The 26501-nt window shown below is 39.8% G+C and overlaps 1 protein-coding gene across 4 annotated transcripts in view; it reads right to left on the reverse strand.

Annotated features, from left to right (window-relative positions):
* Positions 1–2944: 2944 nt before the first annotated feature.
* Positions 2945–26501, reverse strand: part of LOC121294655 (dual specificity protein phosphatase 8-like) — a 75538-nt gene continuing 51981 nt past the window's right edge. For 3 of the 4 annotated variants that reach the window (XM_041218603.1, XM_041218605.1, XM_041218604.1), the window contains exons 4-7: positions 6689–6855; positions 5479–5638; positions 5153–5276; positions 2945–4714 (exon numbers count right to left, since the gene is read on the reverse strand). In XM_041218603.1, coding sequence (XP_041074537.1) covers positions 3556–4714; positions 5153–5276; positions 5479–5638; positions 6689–6855 — 1610 coding nt within the window. In that variant the 3' untranslated portion in view covers positions 2945–3555. Of the gene's footprint in view, positions 4715–5152; positions 5277–5478; positions 5639–6688; positions 6856–12957; positions 13406–26501 lie in introns of those variants that run through there. The other variant, XM_041218606.1, reaches the window with a different exon arrangement.

Raw genomic sequence — 26501 nt, forward strand, 5'->3', positions numbered from 1 at the left:
TCATGTAAATAAAGAACCTTTTTCTAATTATCTGAGTACTTAAAATGGATTGTATCCCTATGTAATGTATGCTAATAGGGAAAGAAGCTGCAATGGGCCATGGAAACAGTGGAACGACAAATTTGACTAGCACTGCTACTTGAGAGACTTTCCACTTGATGCAACATTTGTTTAGTTGTTAAGTAAATGGTGCAGAACAACAATCAGTGCAGTGGCTTTGGCCTTCCCCTGCCTTTCTGATATGGTTTTGGGTTTGCTGTGCTTATCTTTAAAGTCTAGCATTGAATGTATTTACTGCACAGTGATTCCCATAATGCACATTGTCTTTTAAAAACAAGCACCTCTTTTTTAAACAGCTATACCCAAACATGTTATTTCAGAAATAAGATACTGTACAGTAAAGTTCCTTTTTAATTGTATCCAACTTACATACAACCTTCCAAAAACTGGATGAAAACTAATAACTTTTCATCCTTTCTGCATTAACTATGACATACTGAGCCTGTTGTACATTAGTCTATTTCCATTCTGTAGAAAGCAGAGGTTAGTTCTGGACAGGACAATTGGGTCTGTTTGGTTGCCTTTTTAAAAGTACAGATAATCTAGAAAACAGTGTGTGAAATCATATTATATCTATGTCAAAAATCCATTAGTACCCTAATGTTATTTACTAGTGGGTGTTAGTCATTCATCATTTATTTTTAAACGTATTATTCTGCCCAGATTGTCATTATTACCCAACAACCACATTCACAAGCCACCCCACAGAATACAAATGCCTGTTTTGTGTGAGTTTAAGAAGAATATTAATGTGACATTAAAATGAAGTCATTTTATCTCTATTAAGAATATTTATACACTCAACTCTCCAATATTGTGGAATAGCTAATAATCTTTCTGGTCTTGTCAGCATGTGTGCACACTGAGAACCAGCCCCCCCCCCCCCCTTCCCTTCCCTTCCCCTCCCCTCCCCTCCCCTCACTAGCTTATATTGTACACCAGCAATGATGATAGGTGAGTATTTACATTAAGTTACAAAAAATATTGCAGCTTATTTTCAATTATTTTCTTTACTGACATTTTTTAAGTTAAAAACAAACCTGAGATGAAACTCTCTCTTTTTAGATTTTTTTTTTTTTTGTGTTTCATTTCACAAACAAATACAAGGGAAGAAAAAAGCCTTACCATAAAACCTGAGGTATTTTGCATCAAGCAGCCAAAGGTATCTGATTATTTTATCTTAAAAAGTTACCTAAATTCATCCAATATAGATACACTGTTATTTACAACAAGATAATAATAATAATAATAATAATAATAATAATAATAATAATAATAATAATAATATTCAGGATAGCCTGCATCTTTCATTACATGGATTTAAATAAGAAAAAGAAGAAGCAGAAAAAGAAGAAGAAGAAGAAACAGAAAGAAAAAGAGTAGTCTTACGGCTTCTGTTGAAAGGAGGAGCACGTAAGGTGCGATGTTTGCTGACAGCATCCATTAGAAAGAAAAGTTCAAAGTTACAATTAGGAAAAACTTAGAGAATCAATAACATTGCAGAGTAGGAATCAATCCCACTGGATCAAGGAATCTGAACTTCCAATACTTGTGATGGCGTTGTGACTAGGAGCGCCCAGTGAAACGCATTCATTGCTGGGGTATATTTGAGGGGGGTGGGAAGGGGTCTGTACCCCTTTTTTGTGGGTCGTGATTTGAACTGGGTACCACTGAACCTTCCCCCTCTGAAATTTTCAAAAGGGCCTCTAAAATAGCTTGTTGCTATGGGAACTGAACGGTGTGGCTTGGAGGACATCACACGGCCTGCAGTGGGGGATGCAAATAAACTGTTAACACCCTTCGAGTTTGATTACTGTTCTAGAAATTACTTTGCTTTATGTTACTAATGTAGCAATAATGACTAAAGTGGCCTTCTGCCTTTTTTGTGTCTAAGGAAAACGGCAGACTTCTGAACACTGACTTGGGTACTGAATGTTCCTTTAAAAGGAGATTTTCCTGCTTGCCCTGAAAGTACATTCAGCACGTCTTTGGGTAATCAGATTAGAACATGCAATCTAAGGGTGTGGATCAGCATCGTCTCGTTTGAAAGTGGTCTGGACACCAAAAGGCTACTACCTCACCACGTTCCACTTCTGAAGCCTTGAACAGCATCATACTGCAAGTCATTGTGTAGTACAGTTATACCACAGAGATTGAGGTTTACCAAATGGATAAAAAAATAAATAAATAAATCAACTGAATGAGATGGTAGAAGGAGACCATTTTGGGTCATACTGTGGAATTGGTGTGTCATTAAATAAATCAACTCAATCAATGCTCTCATGCTGCCAAATATTCATGTGGTATAAACGTGTGTCCTCCTCACCATAGCGTAGAATATTCTGATTAGACCCCAGCTGTAGAATGGGTTTTCCTGGGTGACCACTTGGCTTGGGAGGTCAATAGTGCCACTTACTGAGTTTCTTCAAGCAAAGCTTCCATTCTTTCATTGAGTCTGGGGTATGCAATTGTGCCAGCTCGAGTATTAACTGAATGTGCCTCAAGATTCTTAGAGAAGAACAAAGTGCATTTAATGGCAGATGTTTCCCTAAGTCTTCAGGGTTGATACAGACAGAAATAAAAACCCATATGTGCCTTGTATTGCTTGGAATTTGTATGTTTTTTGTTTTTCATAAATGCCATACAATAAAACTGATCAGCGAGAGAGAGAAAGAGGAAAAAAAAGTCCACCAACATTATATTATTTTAGAGTACGGTCTTACTGAACCTATTTTAATAATAATTTTTGATATGACTGGAGGTATAATTTTCAGTAAATTAATTTGATATTAACCTTTTAAAATTATTTTATATATATATATATATATATATATATATATATATATATATATATATATATATATATATATATATATATATATATATATATATATATATATATATAACATATAAAGCTTGACACTGCGACTCGGCAGCACATTGTCGAAATGGAACCCACTGCTCTGAGCATGCTCAGAATAAACTTGGGGAGGAGCACATCATTCATAAAAAGGAGCAGCTGCCATTTAGCTTTTAAAATACAAAGCCCAATTAGAATGGTGAACTTGTGTCAAATTGTGGCACACTAACTTTGTACTGCACTGTGCTACAGTACGTACCACGGTTTCACCAAGTAGTGGGCAAGTCAGCTCAGGCCTCATTCTCCTTAACAAGGAATCCTTCATAAATTCAGTACCACTGTATACCATGGTCAGGATACCACTCAGCTCTGGCGTGCATTGTGAGACCGCGTGGTATACATATAACCCAAAGAAATAGTACAGCAAAAATTGTATGTGTGGAGGCGGTTGTGGATTACCATAGCAACCCTGCTTCTTCCCCTTTTTCCTGGCATACTCAGAGGCCAAGAGGCTCAAGACTGTTCCTTTGTTTTTTAAAAATCATAAAAATAAAACAAGTATAAATAACCACCCCACCCACTCTTACCACCCAAATCCTTCCCCATTAAATAGTTCCCTTCTTTCTGCGTGTCTGTCAGGAGACCTCGATGATTTCCATGCTCCCGGAAAAGCTTGACTGTTTGCCTATTTTTCCCAGGTCTTCCCTGGACCGGTTCTCCGAGATGCCCTCCTCAAACTCCATCTGGCAGCTCCTGCGCTTAAACTGCTTATCCACCATGCCCCTGCTGTCCTCATGCCAGCTGCCCCGGGAGTCTCGGTGCTCCTGAGGTTTGTCCCGCAGCTGCACCGCCTCACAGCCGCTCGGGAGCCCGCTGCAGCTGAACGAGGTGTAAGTTGAGCTGCTGCCGAACAGCATGGAGTTCTCACTGCCAGTGCTCCCGTGAGTGGGCTGACAGTCTGTACCAAAGTACCAAGGGTTCTCGTCTGTAGGAGTGCCGGGTGTTGTGGCTTGTACTGTTTCTCTGTGCTTGTTCCACACACTCATCCCGTTGGACCCCACTAGCGGCTGATGGCCATTGGGTAGGCCCAGCAAGGCAGAGGTCTTCAGATTGTCATCCAGGCTCGGGCTCCTGTGCACAGGGCCCGCCCTGTTGAAGTTCAAGCTTAAAGAGTGGGCCGGGGAGCTAGACATGGGACTCGCAGCACTCCCATTTTGCTTCGGTTTTCTCCGCTGCCGTACCTTGGCCTCGCTGCTTGGCTCAGCCGCCCCAGGGCTATCAAGGACCGGAGAGAATTGGCAAAATCCGTTGGTCCCGCTGGGGCTGTCTAGCTTATAAAGCTTGGGGACATCTTCAGAGTCCATAGGAGTGGTGACGGTGGGCGTCCGCGGGCAATTGCTCGAAGAGTAGGCAGACTTGATGTCCAGGGAGAAGGAACGCTTGAGCCGGTTGGTGTCAAGGATGCGTTCGGCTGACAGGTGCAGGCCGTTCAGACCCTGCTGGAGCATGGTGGGGGAGGCCAGCTTCGACTCCCTTTTCTCTGGATCAGGCTGGGACTCGGAGCCCTTCTTTGCTTCGGAAGCCCCTGAGGTAGAATGCCCGTTCTCCTGGTTGGTGTTGGCACTGCCAGTCTCCACTTCCTTCTTCTCGGGCTCCACCTCCTGTCTCTTCTGCTGGGGCTTGCTGGAACTGGAGGACCAGGCTTTCAGCATCTTCATGTCCTTCTCATACTCAAGTAGCTGCCCCAGGAAGTTAAAGTTGGGAGATATTGAGGGCCTCCGGTCTTTAACAAACCTTTGGGATCCCAAAACAGAATTATTGTTAGAGCTTTCTAGCTAGTAGGCAAGTTAGTAGGCAAATTACCTTTAGTGACCTGACTGGGTTTACAAGCACCATGCTGTTAATACATTTACCAGGAATCAGCTCAGAACTTTCATGCAGACAGAACTGAAATTCAACCCAGTGTCCTTTCAACTGTGAAAGAACTTCCTGCTTGTCATTTCCAAAAAAGTCATCCCTTTGATTTATTTTCTTGGGTATTCTCTATAGAGGTTACTAAGAAAGATAAGCTAATTTTAACCCATTTGGATTATACAGAGATCTGCAGTCATAGAACACTGCTCAAACTAATTTACATTGACCATTTCATGTTTTTTTTTTTTTTTTTTTTAGTGGCCTAATAAAAACCAGTCCACATAGAACTAGAAAACGACTGCAACTTTGAAACAATACCTGTATGCATCGTCCGAGGACAAGCTCATGGTCTTCATGATGTAGGCAATGGCTATTGTAGCTGACCTTGAGATCCCAGCCAGGCAATGCACAATCACTCGACAATTGGACACCTTTGCTTTATCTGAATGGAAAGGACACATTTTAAACACCTTGTTCTGGCTTTAGATATGCATATGCAAAGACCCAACATGCACATCTCTTAATTGTCTAGCCTACATCTAGTTAACAATAGTAGATCGGCTTCATTAGAATATCCCTGATTTCCTATAAGAAATGAGGACAAGGATTAGCGAGAGTCTACTGTGCAATAGAGCCATGCTTACCAATAAACCCGTTGGTTTTGTCCAGCCAAGGCAAAAGCTTCTCACAGTAGTTATCGTTGACAGGAATGCGCATGAAATGGCTCTCAGAGATGAAGTCTGGCTTTGGGCATGAGTTACTAGCATTCAGAACAAAGGTGATGCCATTCTGTGCCATCAAATCCTAGAAGAAATGAAGCGAATATGTTATACTCTGGCTACTTAGCAGCAACAGTGACCACAAAGCAAGTTTGTAGTAAAACCCGGATGTGTTAAACTGCCATGCAGTAAAAGTCTTATTTCTATCCCTGCATAGACAGACTCATAATGAGAAAAGAACTAGGTTTAAAGAAGCCAGTTTATTTGTGACCAAGACATCTATTAAGTAATTAAGCTTAGCTCACTTACATAGAGATACAGGGAAGAGATCAAATACTTTAAGCTGTACCTAATTCCTTTGGAACTTAACTCACTCATACATCTCACATGCAGTCACCGTGGTCTAGCCAGTTTTGTAATCCGATTAAACTCCACACAGAACAAGTATGTTAGTAATACCCCAAGCCTCAGCTCCATTACATTAGAGCTATCAGTCTCTTTAAAAGTTATTAAATCACCATGACCTACACTCAGTGTAAATGCCAATGATTCTCAGTAACTTGTGGCACGAAATGTCGTGGCCAAGTTTGATCATAGTTGGATAAGTTGTTCTCTATGTAAGTGGGGTTAAGAACATTTCTTAATGACAGGCATATCTGGAATTTCTTTCATCAGGCCAAATTGTCCATGAATTATGTGAATGCCACGCTGACATCATTGGCAATAAAAAGACCATTATTTAAGCAGAAGACACTGAAGTCATGTACCAAAAAAAAATCTAAAACAAGCTTGTGTCCTTGTATTTCATTTGCTCACTTGAGATACAAAAATAACTATGTTGCAACCTTAAAAGGAGACAGATTTGTTGTGTGAGGTGATTGTGTGGGGTGGGGATATTGACATAAATCAAACCATATTTTCAAATCATAAAAGTTCCTTTTCTTAGATATGTACTTTGGAAATGAAGAATACTGGGAAGATGGGAGAAAAAGAAGTATGTAACAATTATGGAACAGGGTGTACAGTTCAGATAATGACACAGTCTATATCCAGTTCTGTGGTATTGAGCAATTTTCAGTTTTTTGGCAATTGCATTCTGTTCGGCGCCCTCTTTGATGGCTACTAGCTTTTCTACCTTGTTTAAGACATCCTTCTGTGAACCCAGGTACAGATGTGGCAGGATGCACGTGGGGCCAACGTTAGCGACCGGTAAGCAGGGCTGGGAGATGCTCATTGGCAAGATGGCGGCTGGCTTCCCCTCACACAACCCCGGGAAGCAGGAGGAAAATGCAGCAAAGCCCCCTGCAGGACAAAGAGAGACACTGCACATTAGGTACTGCTTTCGCCAAAAGACACGATTTAAAAAACAAATCTTAAAAAGACGTCACATTTTGTATTATTTGGTCAATAACTATAAAGTTCAGTCTATCAGTTCTTATTAATTCATTATCTGTAATTTGTAGCTTTTCAGTATTCTTTTTATTTTAAGAGCAGGGTTATGATAATAAAATGAAAAATGTGAAGGGTCTTCCACTGTAAGTGCTAACCAGCACAACAAAACAAGATAGCACGAGAAGACATTTTCTGTTCCTACATTGAATCACCTGCCACCTGAATGACTCACAGATATGTGGTTTGATTACATATGAGATTCCTAATATGCTTTTACTGGAGAATGGTTACATTGGGTTTCAGTAACACTGTGTTCTGGATATTTTCTACATTAGAACCTGGAATATGAATGGCGACCACACTGCACGTCTGTCAACAAAGGCCAGAATATAAAATCGCTTTCCACATTCTTAAACACACTATGTCAACTGTGTGAATAATTACTCGAGCTATAAATTCAATTTATGATTTGAAATATGTTTATTTTATGTGATTGGCACCTTCCCATTTTCATAGTAGATTATGTTGCATACTGTGTGGCCAACGCATTAACTAAGCAAGTTCTTGCATGGCTCTTCTGGGCTACAGATGGTATGAATACTTGTACTATAGTTTTCCCTAAATCTTACAGAAGGAAGTTATTCCTTTCCTAGCCTTTCATAGGACGTCAGAAACATATGAAGTATATGTATGAAAGAAGACAGGCCCTGTACTGGATTTGTGAGTAAAGTCCAGGATGACTGTTTTGCCTTATCAGACACTGCCATTGACAAAGGCACTTCTCTTTGGGGTAATAAAAGCTGAAGAAGTTACGGAACATAAAAAGAAAAAGAAAAACGGCGAGCACCTTTCAAACCAGTCTGGATCTGGTTTCAGTGCCTGTTCCTCACGACTCTTTCCTGCATGACCTCATCTCCTCTATTTGATAATTGCATCACACTGAGAGAATGAGGCCTCCCACAGGTACAGGAGGACTGAGGAGGCCCCCTTTCTGTGTTCTGGAATAAGACAGAAAACCCACTGTGGCGATAAATCACTAGTCCGTGCTGGGCAAGCTGTCTCCCGTGGAAGAACATGGGCTTTGTGTAGGAAAACAGCACCCCGAGAATAGCACACTGTCTCTCCTCCCAGAGACATATACATACAGTATTCTACTGTAGATACATGTCTTGAAGAAAATATTTGTATTTTTTTTCTGAGAATGAATACCAAGTTTTTTGAAGGCTAGGAGTAGTAAGCAGTAGCAGTGCCTAGTAAGTAAAATAATTTAATAAATAAATAAAGCAAGCACATGCAATTTCTAAAGCCTCTGGAAAATTGCTTGTGTAATTTCAGACATATTAAAAAGCGGAGTTTGAATGACCTCCGTCACCTATGGAGCAATTCCAGGAAAACACGAGCTGGGTGGATAAAACTTAATCTCAAATCAGCTTTTCAAATCTGGGACACGTTAGCCCTGCATCCAAGTAGGCCAGGGTGTCGGTGGCATCCTGCATTAAAGATTAACCTTGGCCTGTGTGCGTCTGTGAGAAGAAAGAAAGGTGTTTTTTCTTCACTTTGTCCTCTTCAGGGATGACCCTATCAACGGCACCTGCTTCAACGCATGGAGAGAGTCCTACTGCCCATCTGCTCCTCACTGCTGTTCACACTGGCCTGCCTGTCGCCACTGGGCTTGCACTCACAATTGGAACATCTGCTCTTTAGTTCCTCTGGCTCACTGCTTCTGTTCAATATGTGAAGGTAATGCGTCACTGAAGTAGGTTTATTGTAGAATCCTAAAACCTAAAGCAGGCTGGTACACAGGGCTTTATAACTGAATCATTTCAATATGATGTCAGTCACAGAAAACACAAGCACAGTTAAAATGGACAAAGAACTTCTACGCAGTAACCACTTCACATATTAAAGGGTCAATTAAATAAGAATGGGACACTAATGCAGTGTGGATTATACATAATATTTCTTCCAAAGCCTGTATGCTACCTCAGCAAGCCACCTTAACCACCTGTATAGTCTGTGGTAGCTGCTAATAAGCTGGACTGCACTGTAAAGAAATAAAAGAAGCTGGCTCTAGCTTTGCCTAGCCTGCCAATAAAACATCATCTGGAAGGCATTCTACCCTTAACCAAACCAAGAGAACCACATACAACTGCAAAAATACCATATTAAACAATATCCCTTTAATAACACAGCTAATTCATGATATTAGCACAGCCACGGAACACAAATATAAAACTTCTCTTTTTATTAGATTGCTAATAATATTACTAATATAGTCTCTAATGCCTTCCCATACATTGCATTACCAATTTACAGTAGGCATGTTCTACTATAAATGACGGCACTGTAATTGAGTTAGTACAATTTAAAATCTGCAACCCCACCACAGTTTCTATTTGTGGACACTGGCCCATTAAGCTGTGATTGACTGATCAGCCTGCTTTAAGCTATTAATGGCAACAACCAGAAGAGATGACATCATCCTTCAGCAGGCCATATCTTGTCCATCCACCTAAAAGAAATCTGATCTGCCTGCTACTGTTTCCACAAGTGCCGCCTTTCAGCAGCTGCTTGCGATCTCTAGAAACACACACTGATACAAGCTGTCAAAGTTCACTGACCATATGCAACCCCCCCCCCTCTCTTTCACAACCCTGATTAACCCTAACACTTGGCACCACACACTGACATCATCGCTCCGGAGGGCCCATTGCCATGCCGACACAGGCATTACTCACAGCTCTGGGAGTCTGTGTCATTCCAGTCAGGTGATACTATAATCAGGGGACCTAAGCGACAAGGGAAAACTGATCTTTCCCAACTAGGCTTTCTAACACCCTCAATTTACCCAGTATTCCCATTCAAAGGTAACTTGGTTTACTTTTTTAGGTCAAGTGACACGCCAAAATAATAGAATATATTTATTAACCATATCTATTTTAAATATTTCAAAATAGACCCCTTTTCATAAAGTTAGTTAATTTAACACTTACTGTATAAAGTTTTAGGAACTATATATCTCCACTTAAAAAATGTAGTTTTTGGAATGAAAAATATATTGGTGGAAACAAGATGCCTTTACAAGATGCCTTTTAGGAAATACATTACAAATATAATTCCACTTTTTTGTTTTTGTAGTTGTATAAATTCAAGAAGTAGTTCACTTCTTGAATCTGATAACAATGTTCTTGAGTTAGCCAACATGTACAGTAGCTAATGTGTTACATGGAAGTGTTAGACATTCTGCTCCAATATGTGGGCGATACAAATCTATGGCATCTATTGAGATAAGTATTAATAAGTTTCTGTTCTGAATTGACAAGGCAATTCTCTGCTATAGGGAAAAATTAAAACGACATGCAAAATCCTTAAACTGATAATCTTAAAAAAAATGCACACCTTTGCCGCAAGTTGGCCAAACTAAACTTTCTCTCAAGTGCAGATAAGCAAAATAGCCGTTTTCTACTGAGCAACTATGTTGATCTTACTAGGCAAGGGTTATTGATTTAAAATAAATTGGTTTTTGTGATCACTTTCTGGAGGGTCACTGTCTCTTTAAGAAAAAAAAAATCCATTGAACAGGATGAAAGGAAGGGTTGTGGACTGAATTAGGTCATCAGATATTATTGCTCATTACTTCTGCAGGGCGTGTGAAGCTACATAAAGAAATAGTTAAATACAGCATGACAGTTGCCTTCTGTGACATTTTTCTTTTGAATCCACTTAGTTGGAATTAGGTGTCATAGTAGGAGTGTGTGCCAGTGTTCTGAAGTGATGTCACAAATGCTAGTCTGCAAGTATCAACGATTAACTCCTTAGTAGCTGATAAAGTACGATAATACCACAACACACACACACACACACACACACACACACATGCATAAAACACACGCTCAATTCTAACACATACACACTCTCATATTGTGGTTTGGTTTTAAGGCTGCCATCCTTTCACTTCACATAATCAGTTTCCACTAAGCACAGTTATAGAAATATGAAGTACAATTCTGAAATTGCAGAAAGCAACTAGGGCTAGGAGGGCGTTTTCTCTGTCTCAGGTGCGTTACTGTTCCCATAATTACCTTAAAAGGTGCTGAAGGTTTCTAGTCTGTATTGTCAGAAACTGCTGTACAGTACGTAGCTACAAATAAAATTCAAAAAAAAAAGATGCTTGTGCTGTGGCTCCCCCTTACTATCTTCCTCTTTTTCAGTTATGTAACAGCGACTTTTACATAAACGGTAAAGGTGACTAGCAGCAAGCTCTCCAAACCTAAATGGTGCATTCGATCATCTGCTCCCCCGTGGATCAGATCAGTAATTACAATGAGAAATGAAACATCCATGACTGTAGATGCTTTGTCTGATGCTTTAGTAGTAGAGTTGTGACCAGTTTGCTACACTACTTCACCAATAGGCTGACTGATGTATTACAAAGGTGACGTATGGCCATTCACAATGGATTCCTTCCAACATAAGAACAACTTTGAATGTAATCAGAATTTGTCAGAAAAAAAAATAGGCAATTTGGCTAAAGAAATTGGAAAAACTACAAATCTAGTTACTCTCTTCCTTGTAACGTGTTTCTAGTCTGAAAAAAAAAAAAAACAACAAAAAAACCTTACAGTGAATCCTCAGTCTTTGTGAAATATTCTCTACGTATCTTTAACCCATGGGTGGCAACCCTTTTTAAAACGCAGAAAAATACATAAGCAAGGGTGGACAAGGACAAGCCATACTAAACCATTAATGCTTGGTTTGCAAAATGTGAAACCAGTAGTTACAGTAATGCTACACAATAGCAGAGAGCTGCACCTTGAATATGCAACTAAACATCTTCAGTCCCCTTAGCCACCAGTTACTTCAGCTTTCACTATATTTAATATTTCACCTCTTCAGCTGTATTTGCTTTCTTCTTCTAACATGCTTTTTTGTGGCTACAGAAGTACCATTTTTGCAGACCTGCCTGCATATGGTTCATATAATTAATAAAAAAATAAATACATAAATAAATGCAAGTTCTGAACCTCAAAGCTCAGGTTGACCATGCATACTATATGTTTAATAAATCAACTACTTTATAATAGTTTACGTTAAAGCATATTGATGATTTTCAAACACAATAGCACGGCGATTATTAATAATGGGGGGGGGGGGGTAAACGCAGCCGGTTACCTCATCCCCCTCGCAGCATCTCTTGCAGCAGAATTCATTCACTTACTCCCCTCTTCTTGCCCTCCTGGGATCTTCATTACCTAGTAATCTCAGAGCTATCCCACACATTTACTGCATGCTAATTCCGGGATAGCATTGACATATATGTACAAATGTATAAATTGAGCCACGCGTACCACTTAAACTCTTGCAAAAAAAAAAAAAAAAAAAAAAAAAAAATTTCAATGCTTTTCTTTGCAGGATTTAAACAATGTGGTGCAGCTTTGCAATAACCACTATTAATCTAGTCATGTCATTTTTAATCTGCAGTACATGCACAGAATACCACTTTTTTGTGATATTTTTTTTTTTGCTGCATCAGGGATGAAACCCAGTTCCCTTGTTCCGGTTTAGACATTCTATCATCCTTGCATCTGTTGGGTTCTTTTCACACACATCAACACAAACGCACAACACTCGCTGCCTCCGAACATCCCACTATCCTTCTGCGGTGAGCAGAGTGACTGGGATACAAACTGATGCTATGGACACCAGATTCATTCAATAGCCCTCAAAAAAAAAAAAAAACCCTGCAGATGCATGAGGCATCAAAGCAGTCTGGGTTTAAACAGCGTCGCTCTTTATATCAATGCTAAACTCCTGTATGCAGAAAAAGAAAAAAGGCACTTTTACATCTTAATCATGAAATGACAAGTCGGGTGGAAGACGATCCTTTTATAGTGTTCCGTTTGCAGGGCTTACCTTTCAAAATCCTCAATCCTCCCTGCAAGAAAAACAGGGACAAAGAGAGCCCCCCCCCCCCCCCCCCCCCCCCCAACCCCAAATAACCTCAATACAAACCTCTCAGCTCCCTTGCTTCCTTCATCCTGCGCACCCTGATTTTCAGTTTCATTTCACTATCATGCATCTCAGTCCAAAAGAGCTCCTCCGGCGGGGCGATTACAATGTCCACAGGCATCCAGGCAATTTAGTAACAAAACCCCTCCCACCCAAAAATCACAAAAAAAATGAGCAAAATGATAACCTTTGGAAACACAAAAGGCAGCTGCTATAGCTGCCTCCTCTGCAACACCATCAACTATTAAGTCCTGCTGCTGTCTATGTGCGCCTCAGCCAGGCTATTGTGTGCTGTAAGCCTTCTGTCTGTGTGTGTGTGTGTCTCTCTCTCTCTCTCTCTCTCTCTCTCTCTCTTGCTCAATCCCTCCCGAGCTCTGCTCAGCTCCAGTGTGGAGTGTCTGAATGAGCTCACTTGCCGTGTGCAGGATACTGCTCTCATCTGCCAGGGATCAGTCATAGCTAATGTGCAAGGCATGTAACCACATTCCTTAGTCACCACACAAATATGCAGCCACCTTAAGGGCCCTTCTGCAGTCTAGCAGATTGGCAGGCGTGTTTCATTTTAAGGAGGACTGGAAATCATTCTCTTATGGAAGAAGTTACAGTTTTTGTATTTATTTATTTTTTTTTTAAATGCAATATATTTGGAATCAGTTTGGCTATTCTGGAACTGAACCAGGCTGCAAATTCAAGAGACGTTTTCATTTTTAATTTACTACAAAATATGCTGCAAACCTTTTTTTTTTTTTTTTTTTTTTTTAAAACCACCTGCAAATGTGTTTTTAATTAAAATAAATTGAGAAATATTATAATTTACAAACACATTTACAGTAGCTTTACACTAAAGGTGTCATCCAAATGAAATTGCAAAAAACCTCAATATTAATAAAATAATGCCAACACATTTATGTTTAAACATGATTAATGCAATGGAAATCCCTAGTTAGTATATAAAGTAGATGGAACTGGATACTTAAATTATGCTCTCAAACTACATTTTAAAAGTAGAATCCTTTCTACTGCAAACTGTGGCATAATTAACAAGAAAAATAAAGTAAAAGGGAACTCTCTTAGCCTAAATAAAGGGGTTTGCATTTGTAACCCAATAGCCACAGAGTCTAATAGACAGAGTAAAAAGCCTTCTTGCAATAAAGACACTCACTTTAGTGACATTTTACTACAGAACATCAAACATAGAGTACACAACCATTTACTTATAAACAAATACATTCCCAATGGTAGTTGATTGGCAAGAAGCTAGAAATGTTTTGTTTTTTTTAAACAAAAACAAAGCACCCACGGTGCCATTATGTGAGGAGAATGGAATTAAAAAAAAAAAAAAAAAAAAAATGTGATCATTGATACAGCCAGAAGTTAAAACTATCTGGCAGGCAAATATTTAACAAACCTGGTTATAAAACTTGACTGAGAAACATAGACTACAGCTGTGTACCAAATGTTTTGTGGATATTACTATGTTATGACTTTGTACTAGCTGGGGGAGATGCAGAATTTTCTGCAGGCCATTCACCAAATATTTTTTGTACTGCATAAATAAATCACAAACAAAGTAACCATCTCTCCTGGCATTTGAAATATTTATAAATATCTTACAAATGCTGTTTTATTGCAAAGAACGATAATGTTTTTATTTAAAAAAAGTTCTAAAACACTGCAGTCAGCACCACCTATGGCATCGCAAAATGAACTGTTTTGCTGTAGCTGTTCTGTCACTGAAATGGACTTAACCTTTGAAGGTTGCCTCCCACTCGCCCACTTGTTTTTTGGAACCAGAGAAGCTTGTAAAACACAGGCCAGCTTCTTGGAAGCAGAACACCAGCTTTCACTACAAGCTCAGAAAGACTGCCTCTCACGTTTGTATTTGTTTAGGGCGTTGGCATGTGAGCGGAGCCACAAATAGGACTGAGGATCATGAGCCGGACAGTTTCTATTTGCAGGGGCACCAGTGCAAGCTTGCCCGAATTGTGTACAAATTAACCTCCGACAGTGTCTGCTTTGCTTGTATGCCATATTGCAATTTCAGTAATAAGAGTTTTCAGCATGTTGGCTTAATAACGAATACCGGGATGGCCTTAAAATTGAAGGTGATTTTACACTGTGGTCAATTGGAGCAAACCAGGGATGTAAAAAAGTGACCTGCATTGTGGGGTGTGGGGCGTATACTTCATATACAAAGCCAAGTGTATTTTTCAGTGTCAAGAAAACTGAGGTTGGTCTGCAATTTACATGTGTCCAGACTGTCATAAGCATTTTATCCAGGAAAGAAATAATTAAGAACATCTTACTGTAGACTGATGAAAAACTACTTTGAAGTTTGACCCCCCACCCCACTTTGAAATAAACTAAACATAAACAGTAAACCTGGTTGCTTTTGTTTGAAACAATTACTATGGCAAACAAAAGAAAATTCAAGTTTAACTACATAAAATTACATAGAGACCTATATATATATACACACAGACAACATACAATATTATAAACTACACTATATATATATATCTATATTATATCTATATATATATAATATATCATATATTAATGCAGATAAAAGTGGATGCGTGTGTATATATACACATTAAGATATATATTATTGATACAATGCAGCACCAACAAAGCCACATGTCTTGATTTATACAGCACCTGCATTGTACAGATATACAGCACATATACAATTAATATATACATTCAATATGTATCTTCTATGCTATGACTGATTAGTGCGCTGTTTAGGAGAGCATTGTAAAGGCAATATGATGCACATTTATTTTCTATGTATTAAATGCAGCAGCTCCTGTATGAAATGTGTACATGTTTTTAATGTATTCTTACCACCCTGCTGACACGCAAAAACTGAAGACTCGGTCAGCCAGTTATGCACCAGAAATGTCTTCTGTGGCACAGTTTTTATTTTTGGGAACTACAGGTTGCCAGCGTCTTGAGAATTGCAACAAATGCTTTCTATTTCTGATCCCCTCTCAGTGCTGAGTGAAGCTGACTACAGCACCAGACTAATGGACTAGTAACGTACTGAAGAAGGTAGTCACAGTCAAATCCTTAGCAGTACCACTTTTATTGTGTAGCGTAGCACAGTATAGTACTTTCAAGTACAACTTCATTTAGAACTTAAGGTTGTCTACAGTCTGGAACCAATTAGTCAATTATTTATCAGATCACAGCTGCACACTTTAGATTTTTGGAGTCAGAAGTAGGCCCAGAGGTTGAATAGGGACTCTCTTGGCAGAATACGTAGTTTGAATTGTAAATAACAATCATAGGAATACAGAATGAAAGACAACCTATGTAAGGGAATACTAAACAGACAATATATTAAATATTATGAAAAATGTACATGATATTAAATATCCCTTCCATAAGCACTGGCTCTGGGGAAAAGACAGCACCTGTCCCAGAGAACTCTGCTGTCAAGACTTCAGCTGAAAAACTCCTTCCCCTCTTCAGCCCATGCAGCCCCTGCAGGGGCCAGGAGGATCCACGGCAGTTGGCACAGGGGCAAACGTGTTGACAGCTCTCGTTTGTCAGGGAATCAGTAATAATCAATTCATATGTAATTCCTTCAGTGATGTAGCACTTCCAGAATTTACATCTGGGATGCCTCTGTGCTGATGTAGCTGTCCTTCGAGAGGTATCGCTCTGTGTCAGAGCAGTGCAACATGTTGCTACAGGGGGCTCCCAAGTGGTGCGTCCAGTAAAGGCGCTCCGCGTGGTGTGCAGGATCTGCCCGATAGCCTGGAGATTGCAAGTTCGAATCGTCACAGCCCACCGTGACCAGGGGTTCCTAGGGAGCAGCACACAATTGGCCGAGCGCAGCCCTGGTAAGGAGAGCTTAGGTCGGCAGGGGAATCCATGGCTCACCATGCATCAGTGACCCCCGTGGCAGGAAGGGCGTCTGTGGTTCTGCAGTGGAGCTGCCAGATCTGTGTTGTCCTCTGGCGCTATAAGCCTGATGGCCTTGCAGTGGATCCGTAGTGCCAAAAATGATGGATTGGCAGGAGCACGTTTTGGAGGACGCGTGTTCCAGCCATCGTTTCCCGAGTCGGCAGGGGGGTTGTGAGGGGTGAGCCGAGGATACAGACAATAATTGGGCATACTAAATTACGGAAAAAACTGGGGTAAAGAATTGGCGAAGACTAAATTAAAAAAAAAAAAAGAAAAAGAAAAGTGTTGCTACATTCTCACTGCACTTGCTTCTACTGAAGACTTTTCAGACCCATTTGAAACGTTAAGTGGATACACTCATGGCTTATCTGTATTATGCCATTATTCTACCCATAGTAGAATAGTTAATAGATTACCAGCAATGGCAAGACAATGGAAAACAGATTGTATAGTGGTCTTAATAGCACTCTGTCTGTTGGGTACTGATATGGTACCATGATAGTACTAGGTCATACCATTGTGATTCAGTACCATTGGCACATCAAAGCATGACCATTCCACCAATGACTCAATAACAAATAAACGGTTTAAACAAACAAAACAAAATACTCTTGTAAAGCAAAATGTCATGTTGGCCAAAACGAACAAACAGATACAAACAAAGTAACGTGCTGTTTCCATGCCAACATGTGTACCAACTGTTATGATTGTAATTGCTTTTCTCTTCTGTTCTTTCTCCCTAAACACACCAACCCTGTGTGTGTGAAACACACTTTTATGCAGCTGTGCTGAGACTCGATTGCTAAGCAATCATTCAATTGGATCTCGGCACAGTATGCATGTGAACTAATTGTGCAATCCCCGTGTCCCCATACAAATACCCACTTTAATATGCATCTAAAGTGATTGTGCAATCCCCCCGCCTAAACACAACTATACAATTTAAATCACCTGTGGTACGTAACACACACTCTGTGCACCAAAACATATAAAATACACAAAATATGCACAGGGGCGGGGCAACCCGCCACAGGTCCCCATTATTAGTTTTGTATCACCAGTAGAATGGTATGTAATGCTATTTGGGAAATATGGCTTAATAATAAGAAAGTGACAGAAAGGTACGGTACCAAATGAGTACTCTCACCTCAGTTCAAATCCAATGATTTGGTATCAGCTATCAATTCGTTGTTCTGTAACAATTATTTTCATATGGCGAGTTGTTTAGGAATTGCATATCTTGTGAATTCATAGAACTGACCACAAGCAGAAGGATATTCCAATCCATCTCCTTGTTCATGCGTTGTCATGTTCCAAAAAAAACACGAGACTGAAGAATGAGAGGAAAAGCTGCCTATACCAGAAGCCTATCCCCTGAAGCTAAGCCCCTTCATTATTTATTTATTTATTTAAAATCCATGATTAGAAGCATTTTTAAGAACAGTTCAAACATCAACAGAAGAGCATTACTTATTTCTGATAAAACATTCACAAACAGAATTAAATCTTTACCATACCAGCCTCCTTTTTTCATGTTGTTTTACCTACTGAGTTAATCACTCAGTTCACTGAAATTATGTTTATCATTTTTAATTTTTTCCATTGCAGTAGAACAGAGCCTGTGTAACTGGGCCAATTGTTAAATCATAGCCTGAGAACAGTCTGTTATAATTATAGATTTGGGAAAACAGGCGCTGTGACAGCATTGTTACTAAATCTGGAGAATGATGCAGAAAGCCTGAGCATGAGCACTAGTACACATGGTACCCCCCCACCCCCCCCTCCAGTGCCACCGCGCAGCTGGACTGCAATGCAGTAGCATAGCGTTGTGGAGGGCTGCAGCCTCGATGGCAGATAAACAAATGACAAAACAGACATATCAAGGGATAATGCTACAGTAGATAAACGAACTGAAGACACTTGAGAGATACATTATTCATTTACACACATTGAAGCCCACAGTAACACAAATGGTAGCTTGATGAAAATATTTTGTTGTTTTTTTGTTTAAAGCTTTCTAAGCTTTTTAAATAATAATAACAACAACAATTAGGGAAAAACAAGATTTTTCTAGTAGGTAAAAAAAAAAAAAAAAAAAAAATGCTGCTTCCATCGACAGTTAAAAAGCAACACTTTCTGCAGTTCAATCTTTATTTTTGTGATTTCTAATAAGTTAATACATTGTGTGAAGGATGTTGCTTATTTTAAGAGACGTAATTTTCCACATTCCACAGTTGGAGCAGTTAACTTTGATCTGCGGTTCTCTCGCCCAGACAGAGCAAGATGACATCTCTTATACGAGAGACACCCTGCATACAATGTATGAACTTACAAGAAAACACATTTGAAACCCTTTCAGCCCGTAGCAGAGAGTGTGCACTGAAGCCTGTGCAACACTGACATGCTTCCCCACAATCAGCATTGAGGAGTCTTTCCAGAGACCACGTTTGCTGGAATAGTTAGATAGCACGGGGGAGTAATGATGACCTAATCAGAAACAACAATATATATATAACCACACATAACAAGATTAAAAACCAAGACACTGCAGATTATATATAGCCGTGTCTCTATATGCAGGGGATAATGTTGCTTTATATCATGGTGGATGAACACAACAAAGAGCTTTTGAATGAGGACGGGCTGTGTGCTAGCTTTCAGAGTGAGGGTTAAAACAGCAACAGGAGGGAGGAGTGTATCAAACCTTGTATCAAACATGCCATTATAACAGAGGGCCCTTTAACTGGGATTGAGTGTGGGGTAAGGCCTTGCCCATCCGAGGTAGTTTCAATACTGAGCCGTATAATAGGACTGGAATGTACCATTGTATCAAAGACTGCATTATAAGCTGTATATTCACACTGAAGCGTACAGCAGCTTCAAAACCAAGAGCTTTGTGAGTTGTAGCAAAGTGCGTGGTTAGGAGGAATTACCATTAAGATCCAGATATTACAATATTTGTAGCAGCTAAGTCAGTATGTCTTTTCTTTGAAAGGCATTCATCTTGCAAGTCACAGTGATTTTTATCTGTATAAAACTAATGTAAGGTCAGAAAAGTCCCATCATAAGCTATTGTTATTTTGACGCAGTGAGTTACGCAGTGCGAAGTGGGAATGGACCTCAGTAACCTTTATTACTCACTGCTGTAGTGTAACTCTGAGGAAATGATACGCATAAAAACATTCAAAACATTCAAAAACAAGAAAACACCAAGCAATTTCTGTGCTACACATTGCGAATTATTACTTTGAAGAAAACAGCAGGGCTCTTGGTAATGCTTAATTGAGGTTTTGGATAATTACAATTCTCTTTCTACTGCCCTCTGAAGGAAATACAAAGTTTTGTAACATCTCCTGCTTTTAATTAGTCTATAAATCCTATTTATCATGAGAAACATTGTCACTGTAATGAAGATCTTTAGTTTTTTTTACTTGTTTTTTTCAGGGCCATAGATTCCTTGTAGTCTCCCTAATAACCTTCCTCTGCTTAGGGCAGGTCATGTTAATTGTTATCAGTTATACATAGGGCTTCTGTTTTACGTTTTTTTTATTTAATTTTTCGGTGCTTATTTTTTACTATTTCAATTTTTATATAAATCATTTTCTTTTTCACGGCTTTTGCTTTTTATATACTGTATGAAATTATTGTTTTCACTACTATCCACAATTCTGTCGTTTTTTTCTGTCACTATATGTATAGTAACTCGACAGTACTTGCACACTTCAAATCATACCTTATTTCCAATGCTGTCTTCCACAACAAAATCTTTTTGGTCACAGGCACATTTTTCTGGGTCTTTTGTGGGTTTAGGCATTTATTTATTTATCTATTTATTTTTTTACATTTCCCCACAATTTGCAATTCTGTTTTAAATTCAACAAGCTTGTAAATACTCCCTATCGAAGTGTAATATAGCTTTCAATTTGGAGAGCAAGAACAATTCTCCATTTCTAATTGTAATCTTATTTTAAATCTCACAAGTGTGTTACAGTCCTCCAATAGAAATGTAAGAATTTGCTGCCACTCAGTAGTTGGAGTGGGTTTAAAGTATTCAGAACAAATCAATGCGAGATACAAGTTAAGAAGACGGGACTTAACCCAACTGCACTGGGAAAGGTTTATTTATTTATTTTTTTGTATGTTATTTTCTTAATTTTTTCACAGGGAAAGAGGCCAAGTTAACATGAACTGAGTAACCATTTCCAGTATTTTTTAATGTGTTTATTGGACATCGATTTAATCTGTTTTGTACCGGGGGTGGTGTATCTGTTTTTATCGTTTAAAACTGAAAATCTGAAGCCCTATTTATACATTAGCCCTAAGAAGTCGGGGCTATGTGTTTATGTGATCATTTGCTGTTTTATTATGAAGCTGAATCTCTACTTAAATGTATATCTTTCAATAGAACAATTAGAAATTATAAAGAAAATTGGATTCTCACTTGGATTCTCTCTTTTTTTTTTTTTTTTTTTTTTAAACTCCGGGTTATGGTGACTTTTGACTGTGACATGTACACTTGAACCACAATGTATAAGGTCCACACTAGATTAACGTTATTGGGGGGGGTGGTGGTGGTGGGGGGGGGGGGGGGGGGTGGTGGTTAAAAAGCACATTCTTCAACAGCGAGGAGACGTGTGTCTGCTCTGATCTCCCTTCCTCACAGAGATGTAAAGGAATGTAAGCAGACCAATCCAGGTCATCGACTCAACAGTGAACTCTCTTGTGTGACGATTCAGGCTGGGGATGTTCAAGGGGTTAGCTGCCAGTATTGCTTTGAGCTGTGAGCTGTGATCCCAGCTCAGCAGCCTTGCTATGAAGCATCGAGGAGCAGTAGACCTAAACTCAGGGGTAGTTTTAGGGAGGGGGTTTGACTCGAATATTCTTGCTGCAATTTTTATTTTTTATTTTTTTGCTCTGCATTGCAGAATTCAAATTGGAATATGCTTATTTTATGTGTTAAGTATATAATAAAATAATACCTGCTTTTGAATCTGTTTATATGTGTGAAAATAAAATTATCAGTTTACTCCTGGAAGCAAATTTTCTCAGGGAAGCAAATTTGAGGTTATACTTGCCTTGTTCTTCCAGAATAGTACTGAATCCTGACGCAGTTTGAGCTCACTCTGTCAGCCAGTCTGCTCATCTGAATTACTGAGATCAGGGATGCTCCCTCTCTGTCTAAGTCTAAACCAAAGACTCACTTGTTTTCCATCTATAACACTGTACTTAGTTTGTAACATAGCTCTAACTAGTGTTAAGATACAGCGTCACTGAAACATTTGAGTGTAAAATGGAACATGATTGTGAGACAGCTGAGAGGGAATGTGCCTCCACAAAAGCTGAGTGTAATAGAAATGGTCTATTCCCAGAGACTGCAGGACACTGGAGGTCTCTGTGTTGGTGGGTCCTTTTCAGCCCTGTGAAAGTTAGACAAGGGCTAAGACGTCAGGGATGACAGAGTTGTAGAGGAAAGAAGCTGCAGTGTTGTTTATACTTCTTGCCTCAAGAATCTGAAGGCCCTCCAGAGAAGAAAGGGAGGCATGAGGGGAGGGGGCTGTAAGCGGGAACAGTTTAGTAATGACAAAGTCTGCATTCTTTCATGATATCTCGGAGTAAACTGGAAATCCAAATTTAGCCACGCCGGGATGGAAACTTTAAACTTTATCAGGAAATGAGCCCAGGAATGAGAATCATTGCCAACACGGGGAGCGTCAGAGAGAGCTGGACAGCAGGGAGTCTCGGAAATGGGCTGCTGTTTTTCACAGGGTTGCTAACAAACTTGCCCGAGACATTCTGGAAACAGCTGTAACTCCTCAGCCATCAGAGTCGCCATGGTCAAAAAGCAAGCTGCCCGATAGCCATGACACTAAAATGCATTTTCTACAGCACCCTAATAGAGACTCACTTTTTGTTGTGTTGTGTTTTTGAGCATTTATAGATTTACAGTACAATGCTATAGATAATAAAATAAACTGCTGCTTCTTACTGGTATCAGAAGAAAAGCCAAAGCACATCTCAGTACCGTCAGAAAGGGCCGGAAAGTGGGTGCTTCATCAACTAGCTTTTCCTTCAACGCAGCGGCTGCATTGATCAATGTGTCAATCAAGTCCCTTGGGTGTTCTTGGCAATGTTCTCAGAAAACCACCACCAGACACAAACAGGTCATGACAGATTGAGCACACTTACGTGTGCAATGCATTTTGACAAGCAGACATGCCACAGCAGAAACCCTCAACACTGAAGAGCGTGACATAGAGTGGTAGTTATACGTTGTGGGCATTGGAGGCCACTCTCATTTTAAACAAGTCACTTAACACCAACACAAAGTTATAATATTTCTGAATGAATATTGTGGGACAGCTTTAAATAAATTGGATCTGATGTTTTTGTCTGTCTAGTTAACAGCCAAGCTATGCTACACAAATAGTATGTTTGTTATTGGACATTACTGTTTATTTGGCCTTGACGCTTAAAGAAAGCATGCACGACGTGTGTCAGCTATTCTGTTTACTTCTTGACGCTTGTTAGAGAGAGCGGGAGCGAGAAGGAGGGATTAGAATCAGGCCTACTGGCACATCGCAGCTGTCAGGGAGATCCTCTGGTCCATTTTAAGATGGCATGATAACTGTGTTGTGTTGCCGCGGTAACGGGACCAATGTACACTCAACACAGAGCAAGAACGCAGCACACACACGCTGCTAAATCTGAAGGATGCGCTTCTATTTCAGTCCGCAGAAACTGCACACTATCATCTTTCAAAAGTTGCAATTTCTATAATTTTCTTTTCTTTTAGGTTTGTTTGAAGTATATCCCTAAAGATAGCTCAGCTGACCTTAGTGAAGTACTATTTTGCTCCCTTGACAAAAAGGTACAGTTCTATTCAGCATTCTTTAGACTGTAAAGTCTACAGTAAGTACATTATTTGAAACTGGAAATTTGAATTTCCTGATGTGTATATGATTATTTTTAAAAGGGACTGTTTTTTTTTTAATTTAGTTTCTATAATGGACATATAACACTCCTTCTGCAGTACATAGCACATACACTTAATTACACAAAGTAACCAGTAGGTGGCACTGCAGCACACCTCCTGTGCATCAGTATAAATGCACTACTGTCCTGTAATGTAATGTAATGGTAAGTGTCAAATGGGAAGTAAACCCTGGATAAACAAGCTTTGTTATTTTTTACATCCCCTTCAATTTTTATGATGTTTGCAGGCATTCTCAATGATTCCGACTGCTGTTCAAGCTCTAAGCTCAAGATCTAATTGTCTTTCTCCATAGCTGGCTCTAACTAGCTTTCAGTTAAATGCACTGCTGAATGTCTTTGATTTCCTCATTCCAGAAAGTCACGTGACATTGGGGTCTTTCAACTCATGAGACATATAATACACCCACTTGCCCCAGCTATACCAAACCCCCACAACCCCATATAATACAATATAGTGGAGGGTAGGTGGAGCCAGAGTTGAAAGGAATGAAACATCTAACGACAAATTAGCAACCATACTCATTCGGATCATCGCTAACATTTTCCCTTTATATATGCATTTTCCCTTTATATACGCTGTGTTAAATATATAAATATTACAAAAAAAAAAAAACAAACAAACTGTAGCAACATTTAAAAATGCCATCCAAACATCTATCAATCCATCCTGTGGCGTTACAATTGACCACCTTCACTAACCCACAAAAAGAATGCCCCTTCTGTCATGTACCCTAAAAACAAATTAGCACCCCCCCCCCCCCCCCCCCCCCCCCCCCCCCCCCCCCACCCCCCCGGGTTACCCCCCCCGATTACTCTGAGTCTACCCCAGAGTCTCTTCGCCTAATGAGACCCAGATTGTCTCTTCAGAAGGCCAGGCCTGCCCTCGAGCGGTCTGACTCCCGTAGGCCCAGAAGCCGGCTGCTCCTCTTTGTTTGTTCCACAGGAGCTGCTGGCGGCGTGTCTCCTTTAAGACAGCAGAGGTTATGGAACAGTCAGCTCTCCTCCCGAGGGGGCTGAAGAAATGTTTTGGGATAACGTCATGCCCGGAACATTTGGCAAGCTCAGCCCGCAAGCTTGTGTTCCTCGCTTTCAAAAACACATCATGGGAGGACTGGAAAACAAACAGCAGCGTCATTTAGATCTGAGTATTGGATGGGGGTAATCTGAATTAGTTACAGGGTAGTTACAGGAGGATCTGCAAGCAGAATGTGTGTGTTTACAATAGGGAGATAGTTTAGTGTGCGCTCGCGGGATGAAACATCCCACTATAAAATGCCTTACAGGAACTATGGTCAACTGTAACCCTAGAAAAAAGTAAATCTTGCTACTAGAATGTACTAATTTCTTTGTAATGCCTTGCCATATAACACAGTACTATACTACCATCTACTGCCATTTTCTTTAGTATACCGCAGTACATAATACAGTATATTATAGAAAAAAAAACATTATAAAAATGATCATGTAGTGTATTTAGTGTGAATACAACGCTAACCTCTACCCAGTCCTCATGTATAGTGCAGATGAAGCCCCACACTATACGGCACAAGAAGCAGTGAATCTCCAAGTCTATTATGCAGCATCGTGCCTGTGTGCGTGCATGCATGTGAATACGACTACGTTATTGAGCCCATTTTAAATGAAGTGAAGACCACAAGACTGACAGACGCTCAATCAGTGTGGTACTTACCTAGACAATAAAGTGAAGTAGGCCATTGTATTTGATTAGTTTATTTTTAAGGATTTATTGTTGTGCTTTAAGTGTTAAGACAGGCACAGTGCAGGCCCTCACAGCTCTGCAAGCAAGTGCACCTCAATCCTAACCTGAACACCCCCTGCCTACCATTCCATCTGGAGCCTCTCTCAGATAAAACATAGTGAGGCAGATTAATGTTCATTGGAGTCTGAGACTAGCTAAGTAAATTTAAAGTTTAAAAGCCCCACTTTTTGAAACTAGAAACATGCATTATTTGAAGTGCTTCACGCTTCTTGGTTGTCATAAATGATTACAGGTTCTTGCACTGACTAGATGCCATATATGTAATTCTTGGAGAAGTCTGACACCTTAGCACATGGCACTTCAGTTTCATTGTTACCTGTTAAGCAAGATAACTTGAGACTTGCATTGATGGCTTCAAATGTGAAATAACCCCCCCCCCCCCAAAAAAAAAACAAATAATAATAATTTCCTGGTTGTAAACACAGCCATTATACTGCTTCCTCACCACAGGTAGTACCCTTCCCCTCCCCCGCTCTCTCTATTTATTTAACAGAGATGTGATGGTTTTAATTAAGGACCTGTGGTTTAATAGGATGACGCTGACGAGTGTTGTACAACAGGGGGTGGGGTATGTCAGATTGGTGTGGAGACTCCTCCCTCTAGACTTAACACACGCCCAGCTATGCCCCACCCTCCCCACAAAAGTACTGCATTCTGTGTGGATATTGTACTGAATCACAATATATTTTTTTCTTTCATTTTCTCTTCTTATAGCTCACCACCCATTGTGTTTTTAGGCTTGAGCTAGTTATTTTTGTGGTAATCATTTTGTGATTGGGTCTGAATTACATCAAGGTCTAAGGTGCTGCCATAGTTATTAAAGCAGAGCCATTATTTTGGTCATGAAAAATGCAAT

The sequence above is a fragment of the Polyodon spathula genome, chromosome 19 (assembly GCF_017654505.1).
Source record: "Polyodon spathula isolate WHYD16114869_AA chromosome 19, ASM1765450v1, whole genome shotgun sequence".
Classification (NCBI taxonomy): Eukaryota; Metazoa; Chordata; class Actinopteri; order Acipenseriformes; family Polyodontidae; genus Polyodon; species Polyodon spathula.